The sequence below is a fragment of the Fringilla coelebs genome (genome assembly GCF_963513975.1).
Source record: "Fringilla coelebs genome assembly, chromosome: 15".
In the NCBI taxonomy this organism is placed as follows: domain Eukaryota; kingdom Metazoa; phylum Chordata; class Aves; order Passeriformes; family Fringillidae; genus Fringilla; species Fringilla coelebs.
In genome coordinates this window covers 15,035,166-15,062,120 of record NC_140041.1, presented here as the reverse complement: position 1 = coordinate 15,062,120, position 26,955 = coordinate 15,035,166, and the positions used below count along the sequence as shown (strand labels likewise).

The window sequence follows — 26,955 nt, the reverse complement described above, 5'->3', positions numbered from 1 at the left end:
AGTGAGGTTTTTTGTCGATTTCTATCAAGTAAAAGCTGGGAGAAAGACAGCGTTGTTCAGATAGGTTTCTTGTACTGGGAAAACACTGGGATTGCACTCAGATCTGGTTTTGCTGCCTTGCAAGAATTGGCAGTGACTTTTGTGGTATACTGGAGTAAGAGGTGGGGGATTTAAGTGTTGCTGGTGTCCACAGGAGCTCTGAGCAATGGTGATGATCTGGAGTCACTGTGGCCAGCTGCCACCACAAGTTTTATCTGCTGTTACTGAGTGAGCTGGGGAGTCAGAACACTCCTGGAAAAAAAAAAAAAGTGAATTAGCAGACCTGAGACACAGACAAATGAATTGTTCAGTTAATGTACATCCAGCATAGCCTTTGTGACTGGGCAATACTTGTGACCTTTCTTCTGTAGCTCCCTGAGCTGTCCACAGGCTTTCATCAGGGATTGTTGTAGGCTTTGATTAGTCGCGTTTCTAAAGTGTTTGAAAGGTGAGAAGATTTCCTGAACACTGAAACTTAATTTGTTTAATTACTTGAAAGAAATAAAAGTCAGTATGTGACTTTTTTTACAGGCTTGTTCTGTCTTTTATCTTTGCCTAGGAAGGCTGCAGGCTGTGGTTTTGGGGTCACTGATGTGTTGTCCTTCCCTCTTCCCACCAGAGAAACATGCTGTCCTGAGGAGTTACATTCACCATTGGCTCTGTTCACCCTCTGCAAGCTGTCCCTTTCCCTAACATTTGGACAGACTTGCAGCAGGACACAGCTTTCATGGCTTGTCAAGTTTCACTCCAGAGGTGCAATCCTTTCCAAAGAAAGAGAGCATCCTTCTGTAGGGGCTTTTTTTTTCACCTCTATCCTGCCTCTGCTGCCAAATGTGCCTCAGGAGAAAAATAGTTTCTCAGAAAATAAGAAGCCAGCCTGCACTATGCACCAGGCATTTGCAAGGCCCAAAAGAACTGCTGCAAAACTTCCCTAAACCCAATATTCCAGCTGGCTAGTAGATGGCCATAGATTTTATTTAAATCAGGAAATTAAAGTAAAATAAAACTGGGCAATTTCAAACTGAGGTTTGTGTCTAGGGGTTGTGGAGGAACAGGAATTGGGCTCCTTTTTGTGTCCTGAGGCACTGAGGGAGTCCCCAGCAATGCCCCTTTGTGCTGGTGTGGAAATGTGGGAATGCAGCCTCCAGGATGAGCACCCTCCTTTTTCCCATTTGGGCTGAGACTGGTACCACACATTCCTGCAGGCAGAAGAAAGCTTCTCCTACTCCATATCCTGACTCTGAAATTTAGCAGATGTTATGGATAGGGTATGAGAGTGAGGGTTAGCACTCAGTCATCTGTCCCCTCCTCTACCCTCTTGGCTTCATGTGTTTCCTTGGAGTACCTTTTAAACTAATTTTTCAAATCTTTAAATTGTGGTTATGTCTGCAGAGGTAAGATGTGATGGCCTAAAAAGAAAAAGGTCACTTCCTTAGAGTTGGACAAACTGAGTGAAGAAACTGGTTACACTGCAAGCTTAGAGAGAAACAGGATGAAGAGAGGACTTTTTTTGTCTTTGGGTAATTCCTTCTGTGCAAGCTTGAAGGTTGGACCTCAAGTTCAAGTCTCATTAATATGCCACACACAGAGGCAGAATGCAGCAGGGGTTGGCACATGTCGACTCCTGTGTTTGAGGCACTGATGGTTCAATTCCCAGCATCACTTGCTGGCTCCAGGATCAGCATCAAGGACGTGTGAGCCTCTGTGCTGGTGAGCACTGCACAGTGCTCTTCCCCATGTCATTAAACCAGGAAGGGCTTTGGCACTGTTCCACTGCAGACAATTCTCAGTGGCTACTTAGAGGAGTGTTGGAAGCCATATGGCTCCCACAGTGGAACCACAGGCAGAAAGGGCAAATGTTCCAGAGAAACAGAAGAGGGGAGAGCAGTGCTCAGAGCTCTCAAAATCCTTCCCTCCATTTCCCCCCTTGTCCTGACAGCACATCATCACTTTCTGTTCATGAAAAAGCTCGTGCCTTTGCATTAAATAAAGGAAACATAATGTCTCTCTAATTTCTGCTAGGGTTCATTATTCCATTGAAACATTACTGATGAATTAGAGATCTTCCCAGAGGTAGAAGTGGTTATAATTTTTGTGTTCCTAAGGGCATGCTGCCCTTCCCATGGACCATCAAGAGCATTCTGCTCTGTGACTTATCCCTGCAGTCAAGGAGAATTGTTGAGACCATCAAGTGAGTGTTAGCACATGCTCTGCCCTCCAGAGCTGAGGAGTTAACAGCATTTCTAAAACCATTGAGACTGTTAGAGAAGTTTGATCTCCACAAGTTTAGAGCCAGAATTTTTAAAAATGCTCAATATTTATGCTCAGGATGAATTTTTTTAAATGTTCCATCTATCTGCTGGAAGTAGGCAAAGAAATAAAAAAAGCACAGATTTTAAAAAATAATTTCTTCTTCCCAGTGCTTCAAGAGGCAAATTCCAGTAGAGAATGCCCTCCCACAGTGAGGAGAATGGGAGCACCTGGAAATGAGGGTCTTTGGACTGCTAGATTGACAGCTGATGTGCTTAAAGTAGAAATACAGTATATATTTTCTGGAGAAAAGAGAGGGAGCAAATGTTTGCAGCTGAGCACGGAGCCAGTTTGAGCCAGAATCCTGTTTGCTTCTCCTCCAGAGCAGGTCAGGGAAGGCAGCCAGTGGAAGGAGATGTGCATGTCTGTACAGACACCCCCACACCCACAGGCACCAGGAGGAGAGACAAGAGGTGGTGGGATTAGCACCCAAAGCTTGGAGTGAGATCAAGTACCAGGAGTGTGCTGGGCAGTGTAGTCTTTCCTTTCTAATACAGACAGGAGGCAGATCAGAGGAAACAAGAGACCTCTGGGGATAAGAGAAAAGGAACACTGTGATGCTAAGGTTGAGAAATGCTGTCATTGTCCTGCAGGAGCAGTCTGTAGGGAGCCTGTGTGGAGCTGGAACAGCCCTGCACGTGTGTGTGCCCCATTTCCCTCTGGAGTGTTTGCACACGTGCGCACAAACGCACTCGTGTTGTTGGTTCCTGTGCACATACACTGCAGTGGAGATCACTGAAGAGTTCAGATCACAACAACATGTTGAGTCTATTTAGGTTCATTCATGTAACTACCCTGCAATCCTTAAAATAAATCCCTGGCAGACACGTTGCAATTCTGCAATTTTGTTAAACTCCACAGCTAGAGCTGTAAAACAGCTTCAGCTGTGAGCTAGATTTGAAACACATCCATCCTAAATGATTTAATAACAACGATTCCTCTTTATATGCAATTTCCTAGATTTTATTTGCCATTTTCACCACTCCTACAACTCATCACTTGTATTTAGATTAAGCAGAAGATTGTTCACTCTGTGTTTGAGAAGCGAGTCATTGCACCAACCCCCTCTGTGATCTGACGTCCTCTCCCTCCCAGTCTGTTCCTTCAGTGCTCTCTAGGAGACCCCTTATCCCTCCTGAAAGGGACCTTTACTTCTGGTTTCTCTTCATGTAGATGAAAGTGGAGCTTCTCTCTCTAGTGCACAGGGGACTCCCTGCTGAGCTGAGAGCACAGGTAACCAGAATCCTCCTTCCCTTCAGCTCCTTTTCTCTGGTCAGTCATTAAACTCCCCCAAGACACAGCCCAGCTCCTCTTTAGGACACTAATAAAAGACATGTGCTTATTAGGAATCAGAGGCTGGCAAAAGCAGTTGTCTTTTTCCATGTGAAATCCCACAGATCTGCCCTTTATCCATCGTGACATGGGTATTGTTTATATTGCAAATAAAGGTTGTCTCTAAACGTGGGTGGTTGGCCCAGGCTTGCTAGCAGAGGTTAAAATAGCAATGAAGACAATGCAGCTCTGGTTTGCTGCTTCAGACAGACCCAATGGAAATTCCAGAAAGGACTGCCATCTACTAACTCAACATACACTGGATTTTAACCTAAATTAGTAATTTTCTGCTAAGAAAACACTTTTTCTTTTTTTTTCCCATCCAGTGTAACGAGAGAATCATTAGAAAACTTTTATACTAAGTGTGGGCAGGAAGGGGGGGCATGTAAAGAGGAGCTATTGGAGTTCATCTGTACAGCAAAGAGGTCATGGGATGTGCACAGCAAAGAGGTCATGGGATGTGCTTGGAGGGCTCTACATTCCACTGTACAATTTACAGGAATGTGAGACCAGAGTTAAGGTTGGTATTGAACCCTCAGCAGCTGGGTTTTTAAAGTTTCCTAACAATTTGAGCACTTGGTTGAGGAGCTTGTTTAGGGGGTCTGATATTTTGTTTATCCTGCAGAAAATATTCAGCAAGAGAACATCAAAGCTTCTGAGATGGTGAGGTAGCTGTGAAGGTGTCACCCTTATGGGGTGGTGAATGTCAGAGGGGTGTCTGGGAATATCCAGAGCCTGGAAGGAGAGAGCAGAGGGACAGAGGCGCTGCTCGCTGAAGGGCAGAGCCAGCACACAGGGCTGGCAAGGAGCCCTTTCCTTTCTGAAGGTCAGCAGTGTGCACACACATTTCACTGAGCTTTCTTTATAACTGGGTCAGCATTTACTCAGCAAATGATTAGAGCAGATGGTGTAATTTAGAATCTATGACAAAACTTTTAATAGATCAGGGCTAACATGATGACAAGGAGCTCTGCGCCGCTCTCCACTCCCGCTCTCTGCTTTGCCTTGGGGTAAAAATCATGCCTGGGATTGGATTTTCTAGTCTGCACATTCCATCTGAGCGACTCCAACCACTTGTTTGAGCATCCTGTAGGAGGGATCCCCACATTTCTCTGTTCCTGTATCCTCATCCTTGTTGGTTTTAAATACAACAATTAACTGAGGATGACAGGAAGACACCAAGCAGGTAAACACAGACCCATCGAGGAGCAGGTTTTGAAGGAAAAAGCCAGAGTTTGAAGAAAGTAACAAAGGCTGCATTTGTGTATTTTGCTCCATGGAGCTGAAAATATCTAGTAAATTGATCCCGTGGGAGTAATAAATACACATTACTTTATCTTGTACTTCATGTCCTATACCCCTGAGCCTTGATAGAACAACACCACTTAATAGACTTAAAAAAAGAGTAATTACAGTCATTGGTTGTGTGATATTTCAGCCCTTCCAGCCCTGCCTGACCTTCTAATTTAGCTCACCGTGTCTAACTAATGCATTTATATTCATCTTTTATGAAGCATGTGTAGTACAAAATTGACTTTGCGGCCTTTAGCAAGCTGTCTTACCAGGTTTGGGATCTGGTTAGTACAGCGTACTGTATAGCATATGTACATTTACAGCAGAATTTTGCCTGCATATGGTTCTGATCATCTATTACTTTTTATCCTTTTGGAAATAAAAAATATTTTTTTCCATTTCATCCTCCCCTCCCCTTTTTTAAAGCTTTTATTCATTGCGGCATTATTTACAGCTAAACATGCAGGCAGGAAGATGCAAGCATTTTTAAAATGATTACCACTAATGTTTCTACTTGTCAGAAGTGCTTAAATTTTCCTGCACTTTGTCTAAAAACTTAGCACTTTTACCTTTTAAGAATTACAAATTTCTAAGATCTTACCAAGCTGATTTACAAACACAGCTGACAGTTTATGATGAATGATGTTGCAAAATGCGCAATATGTTTCTCTGTCATTTCTATGCATGTATATATTAAGAAGAAGATTAAGAAGAGAGAGAACCCCCCTCTGAAAGAAACCCTTGAGTTAGAGAGCACACACACAAATCTCTCTCCCGTGTTTCCTCATAACTTCCCGCTCACTTCACTCATCCAGTGGAGCACAATTGTTCTCTGTGCATTTTCTCCCACCATATGGTATCCTCATTACCATACACTAAGGGTCCATATGGGGAACTTGTGAAGTGAACTGTATTCATTTTAACTGCCAGATGAGCAGCCTTTTGCTTTGCAAGCTTAGCTTAAGTCATCTGCTGTCTTTATGTTGTTATGGCAACACAGCACCAATAAAAAATTCTAATCTACTGTAAGTGTCTGGGATCACAGTATTTTAAATGCTCCCTGTAACTGTCCTCCAAGTGAGGAGCTTTTTCTCTCAGTGGGACAAAGGGTTATTGTCAACTCCAGCAGGTGGCAGTAAAGAAATTGTTTTTTTTTTCTTAACCTTTCTGAAAAATATCTATTTTTCCTTTTCCCCCATATCCTCTCACCTCAGAAAGTCATAGAATTACACAACATGCTCAGTCCTTTACACACCAAGGATTTCTGATGCTCAGGTAGGAATTGCAGGTGATACTTTTAAGTTACAGCTCAAATATTAAAGAGAGCAAAGAACGAAACTGTGGAGGCAGCTCATGAGCTTTATTGAGAGATTTAAGCTCAAGTACCTCTTTCACCAGGTCTCTGATGCCTCCATAGTTACATGGCTATGTTCAGTTTTGGAGCTGTTTTCTAGCTACGTTTCCAAACTCCTGGATCAAACACAAAGCTAATTAAGAATATCTTATATTAATGGAAATAGGCAGCAGCATCCTTAAACATAAATCATCTTCACCTCCACAGGCCACATGATATGTTGCATCTCTGTCTCCCTGTCTGCATCGAAAGTGAACGTTTGTAGTCTCAGTTCATCAGTTCACATTAGCCTCATGCTGAATATTTAAACACAGAACAATTTGAACACACCATGAAGAGAGACAGTGACTGCACTTTCACTTGGAACAGCACGAGCTCATCTAATAATAATTTAGTAAATCAGCCATTTAGTGGCTCAGTTGTACGCTGTATTGTGCCAAATAATATTCAGTTCAACTGAATGCTGGTGAAATGGAAATTCAGACGCAGTCATGTGGCACTTTTTTTGCTCAATGGAGAGGTGAAATGGAAAACCACCCTCCCAACAGACTGTTTGAATGTAGTGATTTATCAAAAATATAGTAGAGTGACAATATAAACAGGATTAGGTTGTATGGGGTACAATCTATTCTAATTAGGTTTTTATTATTTTGGTTTCTCCTATGCAGATTATTTGATAATTCAGGATTTGCATTTACCTCTTCAGTTTATTTTATATATGGGCAGAGAGCAGATCTGTGTAGTTACAGCCTAGTTACAATCCTTTAGGGCCCAGTCCTCTGGGAAGCCTGGTGAGCTCTTTATTGCCTTATTCTGAGCCCAGGCTCACAGGGAGCACCGTGCCCCAAGGAGCAATATGGAAACACAGCTGCTGCCATGGGTGTTGCTTCATAGCATGAAAGCAATATCAGATTGATTCCTTTTCCTTTTTTGAGGTTATCAAGATTTGTAGGGAGGGGTTATATCTTAGACTGACTCATATAAGTGGAATAAAGCAGGTTTTTGGGTGCCCATCCTTGCTTCTTGTGTGCTGACTGTACCTTTTCTGGCCTGTATCAGTGTCTCTAATAAAAGATATTACCTCACCCTACAAAACCTGCTTTGGTTCTAACCATAGCCCACTGTAATTTCAGCCAAACAGTTACACTTCAGGGCTGTCTGTGATGAAGATGGGGGAGAAGAGAGTGTGTTTTCCTAGAAAGTGTGTTGTGAAGTTTAATTTGCTCCCATTAAAGTGGTGCTTTGAGATCTCTGAACGCGGGGCATTGCAGAAGTGTGAAGTAATGTCTATAATCTCACCTAGAGTCTCCATTTCTGGCCTACTTTTAGGTGTTATGTGGTGGTTTACGTGGTGATGTAAAATATGATTGCTGTGTATTTCTCACAACACAGCCCAATTGAGTGGCAGAAAAAGCATCTCCAAACCATCACGATGCCATTTAGCAGAGAGTGCTGGAAGCAATAGGATGCCTCTTGTCGTAATTCTTCTAAGAAATACAGAGCCTCACAATCTCTGCCCAGCTGCTGACGCTAGAAAACTCAAGCATTTTGGTAAAATGAATCAAGCAGTAATGTTTCTTTTATGAGATCCCCTCCCAGGAAGGGAAGGTTTGGCACCATTTGGAGATCAGGCTGGGTGATCCATCATAGCAGAGGCAGCTGTCCTGGAGTGTCTCCCAGGTCACCCGATCGAACCGGTGGCTCTTACAACTGTATTATTGCTCATGGAACAGTAATTGAGGCACCATGGTTAAAAATTACCTGGTCTAATAGGCAGTGAACAATTTGCACTCAATACAATTATAAGTAAAATCATTCATTTCATAACACTTGGACTAATTTATTTGTTGACCTTTTAATATCCATAGCTCTTCAGTAGTATTAACTGCAACTTGGACAAAATCTCTTGTTCATTTTACATTCATTGATTTTTTTTTTTTTCTCCATTGAGGCAATAACAGTTGTTTGAGTACAACCTTTTCTTTCTGCTGTAAAAGTCAATCATGTAACTTATGGTGATATAACTCAACTGGGCTGGAATGTCCTCTAAGTACAATAGCACAATCTCAACCTACTTGTACAGACATGGAAATGCAGTTTGGATTTATTTTAAAGAATATTTTGGAATACATTTGTGACTACAGATAACAAATGATATATTTGCTGAGAAGAGAATGAAAACAAGACCCAGAAGCATTTTTAAAGCATAGCCACATATATTTAACACATTTTTGTTGCTATATTTTGGGTGATCCATGATACAGAAATTGTGATGTTTGTTGAATTGGTTCTTTAGGATGACCTAAGTGTCTCCACTAATAATGCTGGATTCATAATTTCATCTCCTCATAGCATCCTCAAGTCCAAACATTTGACAGAATAGAGGTGCCCCATTTTTCCAAATGTGAGCTTCAGACAAATGAAATATGTTTAAAAGTATTTTTAACAAACAGGAAATAAATAATACTCACAATTTGATAATCTGGATTTTCTTTCATTATTCAGCTGTAAACTAACATGAGTGCTGAGATTTTGTTGATCAAAAAGCTACTGAAATATTGATGTATTTTGAAAAGTCAGTATTTTGAAGCAATTCTATAAAATATATTGGTGCAGTGACAATGGTAATACTTTTCTCTCAACACTGAAAAAGGAGCCCTAGATCATGTAAAATGCCGTGCCTGCTTTTACCTTCTGGAGCTGTACACAGAAATAGAGTATTACCTCTGTGAGATGTTCTACAAATCTCTTAAATTCGTCATTATTCAACATTTATACTTGCTCTGGATAATTTCAGCTGAATTATAGGACTGTAAATTAAAAATAATAATACAAGAAACAAAATAACTTTTGTTTCTGATAAGGACGTTGAAGTTTTTTTAGAATATCTGATAGGAGCCACTTTGTTGAAGTTGTCTTTATGAGCCAAAGTCTCTTTGTACAATAAAATACTGTGAGTCTTTTGAGCACATAAAATATGGTTGTTACACATTTGGTATTTTATGCTTCCCTAGAAATTACCACTTGTATCTGCACCTAATCTATGGCCTGTCTTTTCATTTCAATGGGGTCTGAAGTGGTCCTTGGCTGTAATGAGAATGCCCCTTTCAAGAGACTTCTTTTAATTATGCTGATGATAAAATGGAAGTGAAAGCAGTCCTTTGTAGGGGTTATGACTGAGCAGTGTTTTAACTGTAATACTAAAACCCAACAACATTATTCCAGTCTCTATTTCAACATTTTTATGCATCCACTCTCCACAGAACAGAGTGGAATATTACTGTAGGTCAGAATTTCAATGTGTCTTATTTTTCAGTTTCCTCCTGCTATTAAAAGTAACCTGAAATCTCAATTTCTAACTGCTCACACTTCCCACCTGAAACATCCAATCCAGGAAAGTGACAGTTTCACAGATCTTAATTATTGGCTGGGTTTTTTGTTTGGTTTGGTTTAGTTTGTTTGGTGTTTGTTTTTTTTTTTCTCCTTCATTAAAAAAAAGCATGGGTGGCTCTTTAATGTGATTGAACACTTGGGTTTTTTTTAATAGAAAAGAGCGAATTTGTCATATTTAGATATTTATATGGGTAAATGCATAAGACAAACTGAAAAAAAATGGACAAAACACATATCTCCAATTTATATTTTAATTGCTACACAGCTCCTCTGATTTACCTCAGCAGGATTTTGGCCATGCATTACCAAGCATATTTCTCTATAGATTTAAATGCAGCCAAGTGTATTAAGCCAATACAGTCTAGTTTGACCTAATGTGAGATCAATTTAAAGGTGTTAGGACTTGACCTGTGTTTGGAAAGTCTTTGTGTATACAAATCATAGAAATAGATATCAGCCTGTCCATTTGCCAAGGAACATTTTTTACTCTTACAAATGCATCATTTGTTATCTGCATTGTGCCATACACAAAATCACAAGCCATGGGTAATTTTTTTTTAATCCCCAATATTCCAGGGAATTTTTCTAATGGACACAATAATATGATCGATAGAATAAAGCTTCTAAAACAGCCTGTGCAGTATCTTTGCATGTGGCTGTCAATGCTTTTTCCTGGTAAACAGAAGGGTTGGGGGCAGGACATGCTATGAATTTGTTTAGGAGAAGCAAAGTTCTCCAGCTATCAGAGGACCTGGAAGGGAGTCATGACGTCACTGTTGTCTCCAAAGTCCCTAAAGGAGATGATTTAAGTCCCAGCAGAGTGATTTTAATTCTGCAATCTGCTCTCCTATACCCACTCTTCTCCCTTTATTTAGAGACCCAGCATTAGCAGACAAGTCCAGAACTTTTAGCAACAGAACCTTCCAAATGACTTGCCAGATGCTTCAGTTGGTGATAATATGGTGGGAGCATCCAGACTCTCAAATGGCACTTTACTCAGAGTTATTCCAAACCAACAATATTAATGGTGGTTTATTCCATGCCACCCTGTATCTAGATGAAGAACACATCTGTGTTAGCTGCTAATTCTGTTGTTGTTACATGCCCATCATTTATGGAAATGGGACCACCAGCATGAGTGGTGTGGACTAAAAAAGGAGGCTGATATTTTTTTTAGTGTTTAACTACACCATATTTCCAGGAGGTTAATAGGTGTAAGATGGGAGACTTGCAGGGACAGACTTTCAGGTGATCATCATAATTTTGTTCCTTCTTTTGTCAGCAGTATTTGCAAAGACTGTTTGGGCAGGGTGTGTTTCCCCTGTATGCATTTATCACCTTTGTGGTTAGGAGGAGTTTTAATCATCGATTCTCAATGTTTATGGCTAAATGCCTGCTCCCATTTGCACTTCAGCATTTGTTCTTTCTGCTGCCTCATAGAGGCTTCCTATATTTTATTTATAAGCTTGGCTCACTGTGGAGCAGGTGGTAAAGTTATGCATGACTGTTTTTAGTGCTGTACATTTAGGCTGTGATTTTCAGTTTGGGTGGAGGCTGATGAGACTACAGTGGCTTGGAAAGACCAAGGTTCTAGCTCCCACAGTAGACATGTTTTCTGGGAAGCTGCCATTGAAATTCAGTGGCAGGAATTTAGTGTGCTTCCATCCTGTAGGCAGTGGTAAGCTGAAGCTTTTGTTTTGCCTCTCAAGTGAGATATGTTGTCTTTCTCTCCCATTTTGCCTTCTTGTCTTTGTGGTATCTCTATGTTGTTCACTTCTTTGGTATGATTCAGTCATAATACATGGAAACCATTCAGTTGTTTGTTTGTTGGAAAAGTTTTCAGCTTGGTGTGAGTACAAATATCTTTTTAGAGAAATGGCCCTGTTATTTTATACTTCCCATTAGGCTGGCACAGTTCCCTCAGTCTTACAGTAAATGGAGGATCTTTACATTTTGATTGGCTTTTATGAGTCTTTATAAAGCTATAATTGCTGAAAATGATACAATAATGCAGTGCTCACTGTTGATGGGGAGAGATGGGAGGTTCTGGACCGCCTGAAGCTCTTGTGTACCAGGCTCAGTGTCTGGCATTTTAGATCTTTGGCATTCTTGTAAATGTCTGTCTTGGTTTTGCCTTTACATTTACCTCTTTACATTTGAAAGAGGTGTTCACAATTTTATCTTTTAAAATATGATACATATGAATGTAAGTTTAAAACTTACTTCTAACCCATGTCCTTAACGATCACATTTATTGTTTCACCAGCTGAAAACCAAAGGGAAAGTTTGAACACAAATGAATCTGATTTTGACTCAAAATTTCAGAATGTGACCTTTCCAAGGTGAAGAAGTGAACTGAGTCTGCTGCTGAGCATTTTGCATCTGCAGAGGAGTTTTTTTCTTGCAAGTAGCCATGAGAGTAGGAAGTTAGAAGGCAGAGGCAGGAGGTCAGACATAAGAGTCAAGGAAGTATGAATGACATCATCATCCCTAAGTACCCTCTCAGAAGATGAATGAGCTCTCTCTTGTATTACAATGCTAAAGAGCATTAGAAGGTGATATGATATCCAGACAACACATAAGATAAATGCCTCAGAGGATGCTGGAACAGCTTCTCCCCCACGCCCTCCATGAGTTCATAAATCCTGTGGTGGTCTCAATAATACAATATGTGGCTGGTGAGTGTTATATATTGTGGTCAGCTTCTTCTTGACAAAATTCATTTCGGTTTAACAAGTACCTTGAACATTATCTAATTTAGTTACTTAAGCTGAACAACTCAGTGTAACTCTAGATACCCTTTATCTCGCCAGACTCACAGCCCTTTTGGGACACAGAGTGATTTTTTTTTTCCAAGATCTTCTGAATAAAAAGTGAGCAGATATTACAAGAAGAAGTACCTCGTCTCCTTTAAAACTAACAAAAAAGGAGTTTGTCATGATAAGTCTTGACACAAAGTGTTTTCATCTTGATAAAACTTGAAATGCAAGTTTCATGTTCTTAATGAAATCCTTCTGAAGGGAATGCAGGCTTCCAACAAAACATGCAGAGGTGCTGGAGTGTTCGAGGTACATTCAGTCAGAAGTGGATTCAGTTTGAATTTCAGTCTTTGTGCTTCAAAAGCAGTTACTCCAGGATGATTTATAATTTTTTTTATACAATAGTTTGGGGATATGCAAAGCTGCAGTAGAATTTATTGCTCAGCCTCTCTTTTGGGTATGTAAACACCCCTTAGTATCTTCAGGAGGAAGATTTGATCAAAATATTAAATTGTGAGCCTGTTTCAAAAATTAAAGAGTAAAATTCCCTCAGTAGAAAATCAACTTCAGTTTGGAGTAAAAATGGACTATGGATTTTTGGTGTACAGATTAATGGAGTGCAGAGTTCTGATGTATAATATTTCATTACTAAAATAATCTTTCCTTTTCTCAATAATTGCTAATTTGTGATTTTTAGAGAAATTAAATTATTCTCATTTGAAACAAAATGCAAAAAAAGAAGACCCTCACTTAGGTCTAGCTAAATGCTGCTAAGTCTTTGATTCTAAACCAAAAGCTGTCAGACTTTTAGCAGGAATAGAAAAGTGGATCTTCCTTGACAAATGCTCCCATAAATTAGATATTAGCTTTAGTCAAACTCTGTCTCTCTCAGGAAATATTTCCACTTGCATATTCAATTGGAAGGACCTTACATGATGCTATGAAAATCTAGGCTTCGGAGATGAAGGCAAAGAAAAATTCCTGTGAACAAAAGAATATCTGGAATAACAGACCTTGAGCTTATGCAGAGATTTCTTTTCATAGAATGTGAGTTTCACTCACTTTTTGCTCTGTCTGTCTACTGCTCTGTCCACCCCTCTATCTGTTTATCTGTTACCATCTCAGTGGTAATATGCAGTATCAATTGGATTTTAAAAGACATAGATCTCTTATACTAGCTGTCCTTTTTTATAATACCTTTTACAAATTTAATCAATGCATTTTAATATACAATATAGTTTAAGTGCAATATACGATAAATATTCAAGCTTCATCTTAAACATGCTCTAGCCTTTAAATTGTTAAAACTGCAGTGCCCTTTCAATCTACTTACATAATGTCATAAAATATACATTTCAAGGTAAATGAAGTCAGCTACTTCAATTTAGTCCCTCAAACTGGTAGTAAATGAGAGGTTAACACTATGGTGCCAAACCCATTATTGAGTAAATTTAGCACCTTGGACAGCTCTGTAAAATCTTTATTGCTTTCCTGACCTGCTCGTCATGTTCTGTCTATGTGTTCAGTGGCTCTCAGCTCTGATTGAAAGGCAATATATTAGATCCCCAACACAAACATGCTCGGGGGCTGCTTCACTGTGAGCGTAATGACACGGAGGTGAGAACAATTTTCTGGTCACCGCAATCCAAGCACCTTGCAAGGTCTGCTGCTCTAACTCATAGAGGACTTCAGGGGCTCCTTTGTATGTGGAGCAGCTTCTGTTGTAATTTAGGCAGAGCTGCAAAAGGTTTAAGATGCATTCAGAAAACAAGAAGTTAATATCTTGAGCCTGTCTTTAGCAGCATTTTTGCTGTGTTTTTAATGCTGGTTTGTCTCTATAAAAAGTACCATCAGCTCTGGAATAGAGGATACCACCATTTGACACAGGAGGATTTTTCTGTAACATCTAGTTTGTATGATCTGAAAATGTCATTAAAAAGAAATGCTTTTCTTGTGTGAAAATATTGTTAGAGAAAGTATGAAACTCAAGTTTACAGACCCTGAAAATGTTGGAAAAAAATAGAATCATTGACTAGCTAAGAAAATTGAATGCTACTTGTCAAGAATGTTTCAATAAACCATCATGACAATTAGTTTTATTTACATGCAACATGATATGGCATCAAAGAACTTCCAGTGTTTAAGAACTGAAATATATTTGATATGAGGGAGAGCAGCTGTAAGATTCTATGTAATTACCTCATTTTTTAACACGGTTTTCAATCTCTTTTTAGATGCACTCTAAGGTTTTTAGCTCAGCATTATATAAATAACTATGATTAGTCAGGTAGAGCAGAAATGACTGTTTAAACTTTCTTTTTTTTAGTAATTTGGCATAATGACAGCTTAGGCTAACAATATACCAAAGCAGTTTGCGGCCTCTGTATCACATTCTAATTTTCCATCAGCGAAATATATACTGCAAACAATTTCTACTGAAGTGAAATAAATCCTGCTTTGCAAAGTCAAACACCTGTGCAGTAATTTTCTATCTAAAATCATGGAATGAAAAAGAGAACCTTTTTCCAGTAATGTCTCTGTTCTTCTCTAGTTTGTATCTTCAGTATGAGGCAGACGGGGCACCTCAGTGTTGTGAGGAACGAGGATTGTTGGTACCTGGATGCTGTTTGTGTCTGTCTGTGATTATACTGCTCACTGCTGTGGTCAAGAAACAAGGAAAAAAAGCACCCCAAACCAACAATTGCAGCACAAAACCTACACCAATCTTAAAAATCAAGCAAACAAACAAAACAAACAAAACCCACCAACAGAAAAAGGCTGCAGCAACTTAACTCCTCAGAATCTGTTTCAAGTGTAGTGATTTAAAAATCCATCAATTATGTATTACATCTCACTTCATATGTGGAAAATAATTTAAATGTGTGTTCTGAGAAAGGGGTGTGTGCAGCAGAAGGCAAGCCTAAATGTTTACTGGGAGAACAAAAATCCTCCATCTCATTTTTGAATTTAGGACATTATATATGTCATAAGTAGTTACTGCAGTATGACAACTATTTTATGTTATATTATAGAGAATTTAAAATTGAAAAAAATGCTAATATGCATCTAAAAGCTTGTCATTTGAAGAGTTGTTCAAGGATTTTTGAAGAGGTTATGGTGACAGCAAAATGAACGCAATTATATCTCTATTTTCTGATCAGAGTCTACAGTATATGAAAATTGAGCATTACTGTTTCTTTTTGGTATAAAATATGGCTATTGTGTAAAATATTTTAAGTTTAAAAGTTTAACTTTGTAGAAAACTGCAAAATGCTTAGAACTGGTTCTATTTTTGTAAGCTGCTTGCAGAAATATACCATGGTGAATAGCGTCATGTTAGAATATTAAAGCAGTACTTAGGGGCTGGGAACTACAAAAATACATTGTTTTACTCAAAGGATATTCCTGGCCGGTTTTGATTGGGCATTTGGGAATCTGCTTTGAAAGATGCCATGAAATAATAAGGGAAAAAATTTTTCTGGGTTAATTCTGCTATGCATCTTTATATTTTCTATCAGGATTATCATCAGGATGTTGTAAAATATAAGAACACAGGAAATTTTATTTTACTTGAATACCAGTAGAAAGTACCCTAAGAAATATTAAATGAAAAGGAACGAATAAGAAAATGGAGGGAAAAAAATTGCCCAAAATGGAGAACTGAATCTCAGACTGTTTTAAAGTCTGCTGTCCATGAAAGGAATTTTTCCAGGAAACACTGCATGGTCCTGGGCTGTTCTCTCACACACTGCATGTGTTTTCCTCCTGGGCATCATTCCATACATGTGGATCCTGCCCTGACCCCTCGTACCAGGACACAAAGTGGAGAAGCCAAAGGGTTTCATTACAGTAGCACAGGACTGATTGGGTATCTTCTGAATGTGGCCTGCTGGGTAAGGTCACAATTCCTGCAGCATGCAATTAAGAATAAAATAAACACATTGAAGGGATTCATAACATTCTCTGAATGACATTGATTGCAGTAATCTAGTAAATGACCTCGGGATTTTGTTCTGCAATGAACTCATGAGTGGTTTATAGTGCAGATGGTAGAGACAATTGAGTGATGTATTTTATTTTGCAGCACCAATGATTCTCACCTTTTGACTTGATTAAGCGTGTGTGTGAATAGGATGAACCAGTGATTTAACACCATTCAGTGGTTGCTGAGAGTTGTTACAATTAAGGTGTACCTGGTGGGAGGAAAAAAATAAAAAAAAAAAACCACTACAAAACACAGTGCACCTAATAGAAGAGAATATTTGTTTTCCCCACAAGGAGTTTATTGAACTCAGCAGAATGCTTCTGTTTTTATATTGACAGGAAGTAATACTTAAGAGGGCTGCTGATTTAGTAGAAGCACTCTATGGTATGCCACATAATAACCAGGTAAATGCATTCTACTTCAGCAATTCTATATCATGGCTATTTCTTAGATGTATAGAGAGATCAGGGGCTAAAGGGATATGATGCTACAAAGGGAGACAAGAACAAATGTACAGGGCAATGCCGTATCTGGGGTGGGGTTTGGTTTGCTTGTTTTCTTTTTTGAAGGGTGTGAACTTAGTGTTTGTAAAAACACCATGGAGACATCTGCCCACTTTCACCAGATCCTGTATAATAAGAGCAGTGTTGTACATTATGTCTTGCCACCAGTGACTTCTCCCTCTTCCCCTAAAGAGAGCTCTAAGGTGGAGCAAGTCCAGGCTCTAGTCCCATCCTGCCAGTTGGTCTTTTTATACAAAATGTGGCCACTGGGACTGGGACTTCCAACTCTCACCACAAATGTCAGGATTTAACAGGAAGATCCTGTGAGCATGAGCTCTCTGTCAGTCAGCTCGTTTAGAAAGAAAAGCATCTCCTTTTAGCCTTTGGGCGGGGAACCGTTTCATTTGAGTCTGTAAGAAGAGGTTTGGAGTCTCATTGGTAACTCTTGCATGTTTTTTTCCTTACCCTGCAGGAGATAATCCTGAAGAGAGCTGCAGACATCGCCGAAGCGCTCTACAGCGTGCCCCGCAACCACAACCAGCTCCCCGCCCTCGCCAACACCTCCGTCCACGCCGGAATGATGGGGGTGAACTCCTTCAGTGGCCAGCTCGCTGTCAATGTCTCTGAAGCCTCCCAAGCCACCAACCAGGGTCAGCAGGAGCCTCATCTTCCTCTCTCTATGGATCTCTTCTGAGAGAAGCCAGGGGGACGGGCAGGGCTGTGGCAGAGGGGTGGCTCAGCACCGGGAGCAGGGCTGGGCAGCCCATCCCAGACCCTTGGAATGACCCAGGATGGGGCTGTCCTTACTCAGGATAAGCACTTCTGCATGTGTCTAAACAGCTTTTCGTTCTGCCCAGAGTAACACTTGTATTTGTGTTTAAATCCCACTAATTTTAATCAGCTTCAGCATGTACTTAACGTTAAGTACATGCTTACATATTTTCCTGAGCATGGATGATCTCTCAGTCTAGGCCTTGTGTAGCACTTCTTTATAACATGAAGTTATCCCTTGAATGTTTATCTATTTAATTTGGGTTTATTTTGCTAGAGGTAGAAACTGTGGGTTTTTTCAGTTTGAGACTTTCATAAATTTTACAACTAGCAAAGAATACAAATATTTTAAAAGGCATTTTCAGAGTTTTTCCAATTTTTAAAATAAAGTGGTTTTGACTTTCTATAAAATCAGTATTTGTTTAAAATAAGAGTTAAAAAATAAAAAATAGGTGAAGAACATTTTTGTAGAAGCCCTTTGCATTTTGCCCTCTTCTTTGCTCAGGTCTATATATTATCCAACTTAAAAATACATTTGAATGAAAGTGTTAGGATGAGGCTGTTTTTAGAAGAGCAGAAACAAATTTTTTTGCATTACAATAAAAAAATACAAAATTGTTTTAGATTGAAATATTTTATGCTGTGCATTAGGAAGAAAAATCGGCAATTTTTCTTCTAGGAGTTGAGATGCATATTTTGTATTTCTGTGGCTTCTAGAAACAAATCTGTCCTTTTGAACATTTGGATATGAGTTTCCTAAAATGTCATTTCCAGAATTAAGTAGAGATTCAAATCTTAACTTGCTGTCAAATTTGATGCTCATTTCCCACCAACATAATGATGAGACCAAAGCAAAAAGATAGAGGATATCCCACAAGCTGGAGAAATACACTTCATTTCCTGAAGTGTGCAGTGAGCATCTGAGGTGTGTTAAATGACAGTGACATCAGAAAAGAGTTAACAACAATCCCGTGCTTTTAACATACCTTGAGTGGGTCTGGACTGCTCACTCTGAGAATGTAGGTCATGTTTACTCCATTTCCTACAAGCAGCCCTTTCAGAGCAGTGTTCCTCCAACACCCCGAGCTGATCTTTGCTCCAGGGCATCCCTGCTTTGCCTGGGGAGCTTTGCAGGCTCCTTCCTCCAGCAGCGACCTGGGCAGGGAGGAGTCCTGGGTACCTGGTGGTCAGTCCTGCCCCTCTCTGCCCTCCCTGCCTGGACTGAGCTCCCCCTTGGTTTGTGTAGGAAGCTGTTGTGGGGCCAATTCCAATTTCTGCCTCTCTTCCCTCCCCACACAAGGTTTCACCCGCAACTCCAGCAGTGTGTCACCTCATGGCTACGTGCCAAGCACCACCCCGCAGCAGACAAACTACAACTCTGTCACAACAAGCATGAATGGCTATGGGAATGCTGGAATGTCAAATTTAGGCGGTTCTCCAACCTTCCTGAATGGATCTGCTGCCAATTCTCCCTATGCCAGTGAGTATTTTATGTCTTTCCTGTATTTTGCACATTTTCATTAGAAGGAGGCAGTAGATTTTCTCTGATGCTCAATATTTATTTTCTATTTTGAGCCCTTGAAATAGAACTTGGTCTTTACTCTCCAAGGCACTGATTTTGCATGTGCTTTGAAGACCTTAGTGTTGCCAGAAATTCTCCTCTATGTTTTCATAAAACTCTTATTAATTATTATTATTTATTTGGGAGCCTTAAAAGAGCTTGCAAAGAGTAATCTCTCGTTATTTAGTCTGATGGTTTCATAACATACCTTATACTCTAACAAGAAACACTGTCCTCAACTTCAGAGCAAATATGTTTATAACCTTCATAAAAATTATGAATTACTACTGGGCCTCAGCTTGATTGTTTATATTCCACTTGCTTTTTAAGTAATATGACTTTGACTTCACTGAGTCAGTAATGTGACAAAGGCTCTTAGATTTTGTGTTTTAGTGTCAGTACAGTGAATGCCACAAAAATGTGAGTCATACAAATCATACATCCCATGGTGTGAAGAGCTTGTGGTCTACACTCCCAGTCACAGAAATATTTATGTGCAGGACTAACTTTCTGCATTTTGATATTAAAGGTTTAGTAAGCTGTTTAAATATAAATACATTCCTATTGGTAAAGTGAACCCCTTCTGCAGCTGAGCTCAGTAGTCCCTGGTCACATGAGAAATTGGATGAGCAGAACCTGCCCAATTCCTCTGACATTGCTCATGAGGCACAAAGGATTCCACTGACATCTGTAGGAAGCTGCCAGCAGAACCAGGATGGAAGGTCTGGAAATGTAAACAGATTGATAGGCTGGGGCTGTAGCATGGACAGGACAAACTGACTGCTGAAGGTACCAAGGTTTACACAGCAGATCTGAAGTTAATGGTGTAACACAGCAATGAATTATTTTGATCTGCATTAGAATAAAAAAGGGGATAGGAACTCTGAATAAAATAATTAACTCCAAGGCTTCTTCTCTGCTGCAAATTTAGAACAAATTATTTACCCACATAACTAGTACTTATAACCTGGGAATTGCTAACCAGTGATTATTTTTGTACTCTAATAATAATGTAACGTGTAATGTTACAAAGTACCTTACTTATTAAGTTGGATTTACTGTCACAGAATCTGCACACTCTGAATTCATAATATAACATGATTGATGAGACATCTCCTTTTGGAAGCAGATGCCAGTAATGCATTTAAAATACTGTGGCAGTGTATTATTTCATATTTATGAACGGAGTCCTCTTTAGAATAGCACTTCACTTCCTAGCCCTGGTTCTCTATTCTATTTATATTTTGGGAGGTTTTCTTGGTTGATCTGTCATTCTGCTAATGTCTAATCCATTGAATCAGAAAATGCTTCAATCATGACCTGAAAATTAAAAGGTGGCATTCTTAATTAAATCAATAAACTAATTGCTGTATAGTAGCAATTCAATTTAGGTGCTTTGATTGCTCTCCCTTAGCAAGTACTTCCAGACACAGAGTGACTTCAGACTAAGATTGTATCTGTCAGACTGTGAAACTTTGAACATTTAATTTCCATTAATTGATTTCCTCAGTGTTAACAAATATGATATCAGATTCTCAAATAAGAACTTAAATAGGGTGATTTTTATCTACATAAATGCAAATAAAATAATAATTCAAAGCCCAGATGATCAAAATTTTACTCTATAATATATAATTATTCACAGCCCACTTTTGTATCTAAGTGGTTTCTAAACAGAACAAAGAATGGAAATATGGGATGTCACTTTTGGTCCCTTTTATTGTTGTTGGTGTTGGATAAGAGGGGAAACCTGCAGTGCCTTCTGAATATTAAAGTAGTTAGCTTTATTTTCATGAAAAGAAATTTGTTTAAAAGCTTGATGGTAAATACATGAACCAAAGATATTTGTTGTGCTTTATAGTAAAATAACGGTTTAAGGATATCTGTGTTTAAAGACTGAACTTCCCACGTAGCACATTTGCATTTTGAACACTCAGTTCATCCCTAGAAAAATTGAGAGCATCCAGGAATGAGAATTCTCTTATTTCTGCAACCTGTTATTATTGAGTACTAAGGAATGCATTTTTGGGGGTCTTTCTTCCCTGCAGTTGTGCCATCAAGTCCGACGATGGCCTCCTCCACTAGCCTCCCCTCCAACTGTAGCAGCTCCTCTGGGATTTTCTCCTTCTCACCAGCCAACATGGTCTCAGCGGTGAAACAGAAGAGTGCGTTTGCGCCTGTCGTGAGACCCCAGACCTCCCCCCCTCCCACCTGCACCAGCACCAATGGCAATAGCCTGCAAGGTAGGTGGAAGCCAGGCTGAGCCCGGGCTGCACACGAGGCGGCTGCTCCAGCTGTGAGCTCATGGTGCCTCCGAGCTGCCCCCGGGGAGCCAAGGCAATGGGGGATCCCCGGTGGGCTCTGTCCTAAAGCTTCCTCCTGTAGAGAGCAACTGAGTCCACCCCCAGCCCACCTTGTAGCCTGCAGGTGTTTGGCAACCACCCAGTCTCTAACCCAGCTAATACTGCTGAACTGAGAGGCTGTGTCTTCTAAAGCACAGACCTACTGTTTTGATAAACACAAGTAATATTTCAGCTTACTAATACCGTCCTTTTTCTTTCTTTCCTCTCTTATTCCCTGTTGTCGTCCTTTATCAGACCAGTCTTTTGTGGACTCTAGCAAGTACTCCACTGCAGGGTCTCTCCAGGGGCTGGCCTTCTCCTGAAGTACGTCACTCAATCTTCCCTTCCTTTTTGTCCTTTGTCATAGTACACTTGTGCAGAAATCCTACTGAGAGCAAATAGAGCGTTACAGAGCTTGGCACAAACCTTCCCTTTCATCAATGGGAGATGCACTACAAACTAACGGCAGCGTTTTCCACTTTAACTCACACCAGGGCAAACATTAGTTTCCACTGATTAATGTACCCCTGTGCCAATTAATTCCAGAAAAGGCACAGGGCCTTTTGGGAAGCCTATTGAACTGTTGGTATCAAGGGGCTGCTCCTTTTCTGCATCCCTTCCCCTCTCATTACAGCTTCTCCAGCATTAGTATCTAAATCCATTTGAAGGGCTGGTGCAGGCAAGGCAGTGACAGACAAAATCTTGTCAAGCCGAGGGTACTGCAAGCCCAGCACTGCCCATCTCATTGTTTGGCTGAGCCTGTTTTACAACACTGTGCCTAAACCTCCCCGTGTGGTTCCCTCACTGCGCATCCCTGTGCTGAGAGAGGCATTTTCATGCTTGCTTAGGTCCAGGGGCTTCCTTAAGCAGATGCAGCCAGCTGCCTCCAGCTGCCAGAGGTGAGAAATATTCCATGGTGTGCATTGTGCTTCCTCCGGACCTGAGATTTGTTTCCTTTCCATGAGCCTGTCCAAATTATCCAAAGGGCATTGAGTGGGGAATAAAATCCATCCTTTTTTAAGCCAGGTTCAGAAGGAGGTGTGCAGAGCAGGATGGTTGCACAAACTCCACATGTCACTCAGCCTCTGGAAAGAGGAACAGTGGGCTTGAAGACAAAATGCTGATAGCACCATTAGTGGCCAAAAAAAATCTATATGCAAGCAGAATGGAGGGAATTAATTCATAAAAGCTCGGATCTATTGTGCCTGAAGGAAAGCATTGTCCTCAGTTCATATTACACTGCTGAACTGGGAGGAGGAATCCTTCAAGGTGCACCCACACAGAGAAAAACTGTGCAGAAGCTGTAAATTTACTAGGAACTAATAAGCAGATCTTGGGTACCTTCAGTTAGGACTTTGTTAGAAATACAAACTGTGTCAGGAATAAGACAAAATTAAATTTTCAGGTGAACTACAGCATTTAGAAGATTTGGTTTTGAACATTTAAAAGAATTTACAGTGCTGACATGCTTCAAGTTCTAAAAGAAACTGTTAATAATATTTTTCCGCCTGAAATAAAAAAAAATGGGGAAAAAAAACCTAAAAAAAAAGCTTTTGAACATGTTAATGTTTTTTTTCCTCTCTTCACCTTGTCCCATTTTGTGGTGGATGAAGAGAAAAAACAAGTAACAGGAGAAAGCTTTTTCAGGCACTGTTTCTCCTTTCACAAGACACAGAATTCTCAGATTCCATGTACTCAGTTATGAAAAGCAATTATGGAAGGAGCTGAGGGCACTGGGCACAACTGGAGCTGCCTGATTGCCTCCCCATTATGTCACCTCCACATCTGCAATGCCCAGGACCCACACAGATCTGAGCATTTCCCCTAATTTTTGTTTATCAATTCAGTTTTCATAATGGGAATGAGACACCAAGAGCTGGTTCATTTCTAGGTCATCACTGAACTTCTTGGTGAGTTAAAGACACACAGCCTTTGGTCCTGAGCCTCCTGACACCACCTGAGGCTTGTAATAATCACTCAGAGAGGCACTGCCTGTTGTGCCTTAATGCTTAAATAAACAACCATGTATAAGGAGGCTGTCTTATCTCTCTTGGGCTTCTGGATACATCAGAAAGCAATCAAGCTTTCCTTATGTAGCTTAGATATCAGCAGAACTCACTAAAACAGCAGCCAGGCTTATCTGTTGTTCTCTTTGCCATGCAATTTTGTAAAACCCCAAATACATTATTTCTGTAATTTGCTGGCAGCAAATACAAATTAGTATATGATAGAAGAAATAAAGGCCGTTGGTGGGAGCTTTTCTATTCTCTGCCCTCCCTTTTTGGAGGTGGTGTGATCTCATACCTACACTGTTTCCCACTGATATCTCTGTTTTCAGGATCAATAACAGGCTACAGCTGGGAGAATTTGCATGACTAGATGTAGCACTTATGGAATAAAAGTGGAGTGATCTAAATGAAGACTTGGAAAGAATGGAAATATCAAAGCTTTTAGGCAGAAAAGATATCATTTGCCTTGTAATTTAATTCAGAATTTCAGAGCTCTTCAAAAACAATGATGCTTTGAAAAAAGGAGCTAAGATCTGCTTCTGTGCCATTTGTTTCCAACAGCAAAAGGCTGATCTGTAACCATAGGGAAATGTCTAAATCATGAAGAGAGGAATTGCAATTATCTCACCTTTTTTGGGCTCCTACCCAGCGTAGACAGCTGTCCTGTCCCAAGAGACACAATTCTCGACTAATTATTGGTGAAATTGATTTGCTTCTGATGAATCTTTCAGATTGAGTGTTGGAATAGTATCGTGACATTTTCTGAAGAAAAGATACTTTTTCTAAAGGGAAGCAACATCTTGTCCTAAAGAGTCCTCTATGCCTCTCACCTAAGTGTCTTCCTGTAGGGTTTGAAGCACTTTAACTCACCTTTCTATCCCTTTTATCCTCACTCTCAACTCCTTGAAGAACCCTCATGTGTGGGACACAATCAGCACGGTGATTCCACACAATAAATCCAATAATTGAAATGCTGTTGCTCTGTGCCACCTCTGAGGGTGGCCTGTTGCAAACATGTTGGATGTGTTTTGCATTCTCTCCTTCTCCCCTCATTTTATTTCATTTAATCAGCGCAGTTTACTCGAGCTGTTCTCCCCTTGCTGATTAGACTTGTAATTCTTGCACATATGGTGGTGTTTGTGGAGAAAACATTTCCCTCCTCTCCCCCTCCAACCCCAAATCTGTGAGTCTTTTACTTTGGCTCTGTTCTTATCAAATAATTGCAGCTGTAATTAAAGCACAATGAATCAGCACCAGTCACGGGGTTGAGTCCTTCCTTAAGAAATTACATGTCCAGATGTCTGGAATGGCAGGCAGCATTTAAATCATGTGCCTGGAAAGTGCTGCCAACCTGAAGGAGAATCTGTTTTCTACCTTTTGGCAAATAACTGTACAACTGGCATTTTAGAGACTCAATTCTTTTACAGTTCCCATCACAAACTTCCATGGCTACCCCCTGTAATGATGTGCCTGCTCACTGTGTGTCACTGGGACACTTGGGATGTTTGATCTGAGCCCCCAAATAATAGAGAGAGATCGAGCTGGAGGTCAACTGTTGTGCAAAACTGTCCCTGTTGAATTTTCATAAATGCTGTCTGCTAAGAGAGGTGGTGGTTTCATAGAAAATGAGGAAGGAAGCATAATAAAACAATAAATGCTGATGATTCAGCTTCGCCAGCAAAAGAGGAAACATCCTGAATTAGCGTTCACCTGTGACTCACCTGATGTAGTTGGTGGTGTCTGCTACAAGTGGAATAAGAAAGCTGCTGGCCTGCTAACCCAGGAGTCAAGCAATTCAAGTATTTCAATTTCAAAACTGGATGTGAGAGTTTAAGTCCTTTTCTGAGCTCCTGGAAATGCATACCTGAGTCCCAGGGGTGAGCCCTGACCTTTGGGAGGGCTGGCCCAGGGGAATGACCCAGAGTGCCCCTGAAGGGACACCCACCCCTGCAGGGCCATGCCAGGGGGCTCCAGCTGCTTTCCCTAATTTGGTGCAAACACCTGCTTTGCTTTTAAGAGAGTAACAGAATGTGTGGCAATGGCTGGGTCCAGTCAAAGCTTCCTCAGCATTCGGGGATTTTGAAACTAAAAGCAGAGAAATAAGTTGGGGTCTGATACTGATATGGAGGAAGGACACTTCTTCTATAAGAAAATCAGTAATTTCAGCAGTCACTTGCAATTTGAATCATTTTCCAGTCAAAAGGAAACTTCTCATTATTTTCATGTACACAGTTGTCTCCTATGAGTGATATATACAAATTTAACTCAAAGTACATCTGACTACATTGCTAGTAAATGTTTAAAGCTCTGAGAAATTTAAAAGTTGCTTAATAATGCAGAAAATTAACTTTTCCCTTCTCTCTCTCTCTCTCCCTCTCTCCCCCCTCCCTTTCCTTCCAACAGCTATATCTGGCATGATTGTTCCCCCCATGTGAAAGAATTGCCTTGAAGAATTTTATTAATGAAGAGGTTGAATTCTGCTTCAGAGAGAATCTGATACAAGTCCCAGAGTGGAACTTTTTACTCAGGCCTTTTTAAAAATAAAAAAAGAAATAAAGAAGGATCTTACAATAACTGCAGATTTTTAAACAAAACAAAAATCACCATCCTTGCAAATACTGAAATTAACAATCCACAATTGCAAGGTGTTGATTCGAGTTGTCCATCCCAAATACCTGGGAGATATATTTATTGTATGTTGATAAAAAAAAAATCCACTTTTTTTTTTTTTGGGGGGGGGGTGGGGGCTTGCTTTTATTTCCTTCTGGTTTCTTGTGGGTTTTTTTTAAGGCTTGATTTAACTCAACACCATTTGTCTTTTATAAATCATACAATTACACAAGGGACACTAGAGATGGAACTCCACATTTTTAATTTATGAATTTTTTTTTTAAAGCTGTGTAAAGAAGAATAAAGTGGTGTCATTTACATACAAGCCTGTATGGGACAGAATAGAAGTGCCAGTTAGTTTTTCATAGAAGAATTATGGCCATTTAATTAAGGGTCGGCTCATATATGTTGCTTATCCAGTGGTGACTTGCTGATATGAAGCATTTTTAATGTTCTGATTAAACAGATATCACTCCCTAAAAAGCTGATATTTTTGGATTATGAGGGTGGGGTGAGGGGTGGGATTAGTAACCTCTGTCTTTAATATCAGGCTGGAAAATCGTGTAAATAACACAACAGGAAAAGTTCATCCCAGAACACCAGGTTGGAAGGGGACCTTAAGGTCCAACTTTTCTTGGCAAAAAGCTGGTGGAAGGGAAGGGAAGGGAAGGGTGGAAATATAAAAACTGTTTCC

General features: G+C 40.0%; 1 protein-coding gene across 3 annotated transcripts in view; it reads left to right on the top strand.

The window, feature by feature from the left end:
- EBF1 (EBF transcription factor 1) overlaps positions 1-26,469 on the top strand; it is a 263,732-nt gene extending 237,263 nt beyond the window's left edge. For all 3 annotated transcript variants that reach the window (XM_084215758.1, XM_084215757.1, XM_084215759.1), the window contains exons 12-16: positions 16,804-16,869; positions 17,441-17,618; positions 19,040-19,219; positions 21,349-21,543; positions 26,055-26,469. In XM_084215758.1, the coding sequence (XP_084071884.1) occupies positions 16,804-16,869; positions 17,441-17,618; positions 19,040-19,219; positions 21,349-21,543; positions 26,055-26,086 (651 nt within the window). In that variant the 3' untranslated portion in view covers positions 26,087-26,469. The remainder of the gene's footprint in view (positions 1-16,803; positions 16,870-17,440; positions 17,619-19,039; positions 19,220-21,348; positions 21,544-26,054) is intronic.
- Positions 26,470-26,955: the final 486 nt, after the last annotated feature.